General features: G+C 32.5%; 1 protein-coding gene across 1 annotated transcript; it reads left to right on the top strand.

The window, feature by feature from the left end:
- The first annotated feature begins 3,411 nt into the window (after window positions 1-3,411).
- On the top strand, window positions 3,412-4,918 carry LOC120203608. The gene is made up of 5 exons (XM_039203850.1): window positions 3,412-3,527; window positions 3,666-3,777; window positions 4,171-4,228; window positions 4,376-4,456; window positions 4,556-4,918. The coding sequence occupies exons 2-5, from the start codon at window positions 3,683-3,685 to the stop codon at window positions 4,628-4,630; spliced, it is 309 nt and encodes a 102-aa protein (XP_039059781.1). The 5' UTR covers window positions 3,412-3,527; window positions 3,666-3,682; the 3' UTR covers window positions 4,631-4,918.
- The last annotated feature ends 2,212 nt before the right edge of the window (window positions 4,919-7,130 follow it).

A 7,130-nucleotide genomic window follows, 5' to 3' on the forward strand; every position in this document is an offset into this window, starting at 1 on the left:
TCTAATATCTGGAGATTTAGTAGTCTAAAGGGAACTCTATACCCTTATGCATTGTCTCAATTCTCAGGATCCCTTTAACAGAAGATGCACTTAAGTCACTTGTGGTGTGCCAGTTCAAAAGCATCATTACTATTGATATCTGAGGACACTAACTTCATTTTCTTTTATTTCTTCCAGTTAAAAGTTCTCCATGTATTTACCTAAAAGCTCTTTACATTTATAAAAATAAAGAAGGTATTTTCTAGTTGACATTCTCTTGCAAGCATCTTACATTGAAATTAAATACATATAGTTTAATTTGAAAAACATGAGATTATCGTGTATAATTATTGAAAAGTTTTGAAAAGTGTAGGTGTTTTGAAGCTAACAATGATTTTAGCATGAGGCTTACATGGTGGTGGGCTCCACGAAATTAAAACCTTGGGGTACATAAAGAGTTTTAGCATGTGCGGGGTAACCCAAAATATTTATTACCAATGGGAGATGAACTATGAAACCATTGAATGTTCATGAGAAGGAAGAAAACAAGATCATATTCAACCAAAAGTGTATGTGATCAAGATTGTCAGTTGGAGTAAACTAGTGGTGATTTTTGTGCCCAAGGTTGGATTGAGTCTCAAGGCGGTCAATGATAGAGGGTTCTCCTTTGAAGATGGAAATATACCAAAAAAATCACATTATTGCATACATTTTAGGCATAAAAAGGATCATGTCATTCATAAAATGCATGATCACGAATGCAATTAAGTATATAGGTCTTTTAAGAGAAAATTGAAGATTGGTAATATTGAAACTCAAGATAAAAATAATCAATTCAAACCTCAAATGGGAGGGGGGTCAAATGACACCAGAATCAAGGCAGATTTTTGTATTTGATGATTTCGTGACGAATTTTCACGAGAGAAAATGATTTTCAAATATTCTCTTGAGTGTTAAACCTTCAGATAGATAAACCAATCCCAGTTCAATTCTTTCCAAAAGTGGTGGAGTGAAATAAAATTCTTTAAAAGATTTGGTCTTACTTAAAGAGTAGCAGAGCTAATCCTCATTTTTCAGATTTGGTCTTCCTAAAAAGTAGCAAAGCAAGTCAACCTTGATTCAATGTTGCCTGAAGAACAGTGAAATGAATCAAAATTTTTTGGTCTGATCTTCCCTAAAGAGTAACGGAGCAGATCCCCATTTTCCCAGATTTGGTCTTCCTGGAGAGCACTGAAGCAAGTTAACTTCGATTCAACCTTCCCCAAAGAGCAACGAAGTGAATCAAAATTTTCAGATCTGATTACCCCGAAAAATAGTGGAACATTGAAGTTGTAGTGGAGCGGACTAACTTTCCGAATTGCTCATAACCGAACAAATATGACTAACCTTTGATCTTTGTTCTATTCCAGTTACACAACAATGAGCAAAGAGAGGTTGTTGTAGATACTCATTTTATCTGGGGTTTTTATTCAAGTTTCATTTGTGTATATATATATATATATATATATATATATATACATATCTTATTAATTAGTTTAAATATAAGAGATTATTAGGTTAATTATTTAATTATATATGTTGTGTGCATATTATATTGATTCATATATTATATTATTACTAGTTATATACGGATTAATTATTAGTTATTATTATTTATGTGTGTTTATATATATATATTATTAGTTATTCTTATATATATTAGTTATGATTATATATATTATTATTAGTTATATATAGGTTAATTATTAGTTATTATTATTAATTATGCATGTGTCTATATAAATATATTATTATTTATATATTTATATGGTTACTCATATATAATATTATATATATATATAAAGGCGTGGGTGTATGTGATTATATATTATTATATACGTATAAATATATAATATTACCTAGGAACGTCAACCGTTCAGATCTCATGTGTGCGAGGCACGGGCGTCCCCCAAGCTCCCACACGCCATCCTTGCCCAGTCCACGAACCCATTGGTCCCTACAGGCTCACGCTGTCGCCATCACATGCCTCTTCTGTGGAACCAGCGCCCGTATGTCCCGCAGCCACATTCTGTCTGCCATGCAGGGGTAGGGGACAGATGGATGGATGTCACAATACTCCAAAAGAACGAGGGAGCACACCTAAGCTTTCGGATTAGCCATGCAACCCACAAGTCAATGAGAAAGGTTGCATCTTTCCTCATCATACACATACAAGCCAAAAGGAGAAAAATATCAGAAAAAAAAGAAAAAACGGGGGTGATATAAGAGCATAAAAACAAAAAGGAAAATGATCATTTTTGTCATCAGCCAAGATAACCGAAATAAGAAAAATTGTGAGTTTTCTTTTTTATGATAGAACAATCAAGCATCCAACCAACTAAAAATGATAAAACATAGAAGTCTCACCTTCCCTGTCAAAAAAGGAGCACCACCGTCCCCCAGAGCCAAAACGCCCTTCAGTCGTAGAAGCTAATTCTTCTTTCGAGTCTTTTTGGGGGTCTAAGGGTTTGTTTTTTTCGAATATAGGTAGTTTCGGGTCTGGTCTTCACAAGGTGAGCGTTCGGAGGTGGTTAGGCTCCTCATCGAAGCCCTTAGAGGGCGGCGGCCACGGTGGTCGTATGGGTTTAGGAGAAGAGAATGAGAGAAAGGAAAGAGAGGGGGTTGAGAGAATAGGGGAAACGACGTAAAGGGAAAGAGTTTGGGTTAATGAAATGATAAAATGAATTTTAGGTTAAACATAAGCCTAACTAAGGCTTTATTAGTTGCCCCTTAAACGGCGTCATTTCGTCTAGGGGTTACCCGTTTTTGCACCTAGGGATAAGATTATTGTCTAAGGGCTCCGCCCAGTTTTGTTCTAATTCATTTTTGTCCTCACACATTTTTTGATGTTCTGAGAATTGTCCCCTCGTTTTATTTCTTTACATTTTAACCTTGTGTGCTAGCTTACCTTAATTTATGTTGTTTTTTTATTTAATTCATAATTTTGTTTCCTTTCATTTTAGTCCCATGTGATGATATTGGTTTTATTTCAACCACAATGCTTAACTTTGCATAATGTTTATATTTTTTGCCCTGATTATTATCATGATTGTTGTTAAGTCTTCAAAGTTTCTGTTTTTATCATTTTGTCCTTATTTTAATGAGTATGCTTGGTTTCTATTATTTATGATATAGGCTACCATGTTTATGTTTTTATATTTGAATCCACCACCATATTTATGTACATTTTAATTTCTTTTTTATGTAGATGCCTTTTTCAATTAGGTCTGTTTGGAACGGGGAAAATGTTTTCCCCGTTTTTATGTGTTTGGTTCCCATAAAATACCTTGGTCAACGTAAAACGTTTTACGGTCAATGAAAAAGGAGAGGAAAACACGGTATTTCAACTTATCGTTTGGAAAAGGGTAAGTTGTTTTCCAGCTTTCTCCCGTCCCTTGCTCTACACAGAAAACACGATCTTTGGTTCTCTCCTCCGTTGCTCCACACCGGAAAATCGATCAACTGTTTGGAATCCTTCACACCGGCGAGGCGGGCGGTCATCTTCTCAGGTATCTCTCGTTTCATCTTCTCCCTTTTCATCTTCCTTGATCTCCTTTTCTTGTTTCATCTTCCCCTCTTTTTCCATTTTCAATTTCACGATGAGGCAGAAAACAAAGATCTGAAAGCTCCATTTTCATTTTCCATAGTTGTGGTGTTTGCTTGGATGTCCAGTCAAGAGAAGCACCTGAAGAACTATGTTCAACTCTACGCTTCTTTGGGTTGGGATTCTCTCGTTTGTCATTCAGAGTTCTTAAACATGTATGTGTTTGTTTATGCTAATTTTGGGGTTTGATTTGATTTTTATTTAATTGATTTTTTGTTGGTTGGAGATTCTTTTGAGTTACTGTAGCGCCTGATTTCTGTTCTGTGAATTGGGTTCTTTTTTATTGTCGAAATTTTATTTATTGACCTTTTTTTTAATGCTTTGATCTTGAATTCTATGACAATTTTGCATTTCTGATTAAAAACGAATGGTTCTGCACTTACGCTATTTGTATGGATTATGAAATTGAGGGATATTTGGTTTGAATTGTTGTATATGGTCATGTGGCTTTGATTGTTGCTTTTGAACTGAAATTTCATGTTCATCTGCTTAACGTTGACGTTGACTGACATTGGAGGGGGATTTTGATGTTTTGGTAATCTGTACAGGTTCTTCCCAGAGAAAGCTGCTGCTCTAGCACTTGATCTTCTTATAGAGCTTGTTCAGGTAATTCTGAAAACAATCTCAATCTCGATGCCCGGACTCTTTAATCTTGCTCTAGTGTTTCAATTGGCTAGATTGGAACACACCCTCTAATGGAATTTTATGCTTTTGTATATTGAGTGAGTTTTCTCTTTCTGTTTTTTTATGCAGGAGCTGAAGATGAGGCCATGCCCCGTGGTTTTTGCATCTTTTTCTGGTGGTCCGAAGGCTTGTATGTACAAGGTTCTTCAGGTATCCCTTTTGAAAACCCCAATTTTGTTTATACCTTTTATATGTTAAAGGCCTGTTTCGTTTGTTGTGGTGACATAGTTTTATATTTCCTTGTTGCAGATGATCGATGGATTGTGTGAAGTACAAGTAAATCCGGTATGTTGCCTCTTTATCAAGATTCAAACATTTTACTAACTACTTAAATCATGCAGAAAATGGGGGGCCCTTACCTCATATTATGCTCTGAAAATGATGATCTTGCTCCTTATCAAATTATCTGCAATTTCGCTCAAAGAATGCATTCGAAGATCCAGGCTATAATCATATCTTGTTGAATACTCTTGGCAGAGGCTCGTTCAACGAAAGGAATGCTTTGCAACTCCTAAAAGGGGGAACTATGTGCTTTCTGATTTTTTTCTGTTTTGTTGAACAATAAATGGTTAATGCCATGCTTTGGGCTGTTAGACCTCTGTTCTAACACAAATTGTATAGAGAATTTACTAGAAAAGCTAACTTATGTATAATTTGTTTGAATCATAAACTTCTTTCAAAAAAGCATGCGTTTATAAATTAAATTTTTTACATCCGATTTATGTTTATTAAAAATAGATTCTAAAAACTGTTTTCAGATTTTTATAAACTATCAATGAAAGATTTATAAACTTTTATAATATATTTTTAATCAATTATTAATATTATCTAAAATACAGATTTTTATAAAATATAATTATATATATATAAAAAATGAATCTTTAAAAATAATAAAAAAATAAAACATATCTAATATGTACATCTTATTTATTAAAAACAGATTCTGAAAATTGTTTTTAGAAAAATTAATCAAATATTGTAAAACATTTTACAATGTACCATCCAAACACCGAAAAATATTTTCTAGAAAATGATTTAAATTTCTGTAAAACATTTTTCAGATTTCATTTTTCGGGTTTTCAGTGAAACAAACGGACTAGTCGTAAATATTTGTTTTTGCATGTTTACATGTTTACATAAATATGCATGGGAAAGGATAATTTATGAAATACATAACATCATTTTTTGCACAATATCTATGATTTACTCGTGAGCATAACTTCACCCAATCAAATATAAAAGGTCGTACAATTTAATTTTATGATTGTTGTGAAGTGATTGTCTTAACACATAAGAAGGTTACTTCCGAAAATTTAAAATGAAATCGTATCCTATCAAGTGAAAACTTAAAATTTGATTACACTTAAAATTTGGGAACGGGAGAAAAATGTTCGTTTATTTAAATTCGTCGAGAAAAGATAGTTAGATTTTATAAAAGACCCGATCTCGATGTCTTTAAATAATCAAACATCCTTCTTCTTTCTAAAAGGATTGGTAAATTTTTTATTTAATTTATTTTTCATCATTATTCTTGCATTTGAAATTTAAATTAATAATGAATTTTTGAATGAAATAATAATATTTCTTTATTTTGATTGGACTAAGGATTAGCTGCATTAAGGCATGAGAGGTCGTTTCTTCTCGATAGGAAATAATAAAATATTATTATTTTTCGTCCTAAAATTCAAGGAATGTTATTTAAAGAGATCTTAAATTAAATTAAATTTGAACTTGTAAATTTCATTGCAAAAACAACTAATAAATCGACTAGATACCGATTTAGGACATCGTGGGGTGGTAACCCTTCCACATGTGTAATCAACTCTCGCACTTAATTTTTTGAAACGTAGACCTAAAAACGTTGTTTTAATAAAATTAAAAATAAATTTTTATTAAAATAACAACCTTTTCAAGTCTCAATCACAGCCTAATCAATTATTGATAGCGATTCTTCTAACCATTTTTTATTTCAAAAAGGAAACATCAAATTAATCGTGAGACTTTAAATCACCTAAGTTTTAAGATTTCGTTTCAACATGTGTGTTATATGTGGGTAGATATATATTATATGCAAATTTGTACATATATATTATTTACGACCGTAAAGGTAGATATTAAATCTCTCTCTATATATATATAATGGCTAAATTCAAATAAGACTAATTTTTATTAATTTGATTTATAGGTCCATTACATAACCCAAGCTATGTAAAGCCCACATAATTTGGTGTTTCAAAAACCTTAGCTGTTAATGATCTCAATAGTTGGATCTAATGGTTATCCAACATTCCAAAAAAAAAAACCCTAAATACTAAGGGATAGCTTCCGTCTTCCACAATTAGAGGTGAACAAAAAATTTGAATATTCGATTGTGTAAAAATATCCGAAATTAGATTTGGGAAAACCGGTTTTTTTTAACCGGATCGGATATTTAAACACCGGATAATATAATCGGTTTGAGGAAAAATTAGACGACCGATTTTTTTACCGGATTAAAAACCGGATAAAAAATTGGGTTTTATCCGAAAAAAATCCGGTCTGGGTTTTAAAAATTAGCCGTTAATATAGTCGTTGGGAGTTTTTGTGACCCTTTTTGACCCTTTTTTTCTTTTAAAAAATACTATTTTACCACCCTAAACATGTATAAATAGGTTGAGATGTATTTAATTGATTACAACTTTCTCAAATCTTAGGGAATGTCTCAGGAAAGGCGGGTTAATATACGGCGTTACCGGATACATTAAAAGATATTTAACAAATTCGGTTTAGCGCTACCGGAAATGTTGTCTAATAATAATGTAGTAGGTCTAAGTCATGAAGAAAT

The sequence above is a fragment of the Hibiscus syriacus genome, unplaced genomic scaffold (genome assembly GCF_006381635.1).
Source record: "Hibiscus syriacus cultivar Baekdansim isolate YM2019G1 unplaced genomic scaffold, ASM638163v2 tig00010204_pilon, whole genome shotgun sequence".
In the NCBI taxonomy this organism is placed as follows: domain Eukaryota; kingdom Viridiplantae; phylum Streptophyta; class Magnoliopsida; order Malvales; family Malvaceae; genus Hibiscus; species Hibiscus syriacus.

Bases quoted from the DNA above. Each gene is read 5' to 3' on its own strand.
- LOC120203608 (XM_039203850.1), top strand. From the start codon at position 3,683: ATGTCCAGTCAAGAGAAGCACCTGAAGAACTATGTTCAACTCTACGCT. The intron at 3,778-4,170 runs GTATGTGTTTGT...TAATCTGTACAG, and splicing joins CATTCAGAGTTCTTAAACAT to GTTCTTCCCAGAGAAAGCTG. The intron at 4,229-4,375 runs GTAATTCTGAAA...TTTTTTATGCAG, and splicing joins TTCTTATAGAGCTTGTTCAG to GAGCTGAAGATGAGGCCATG.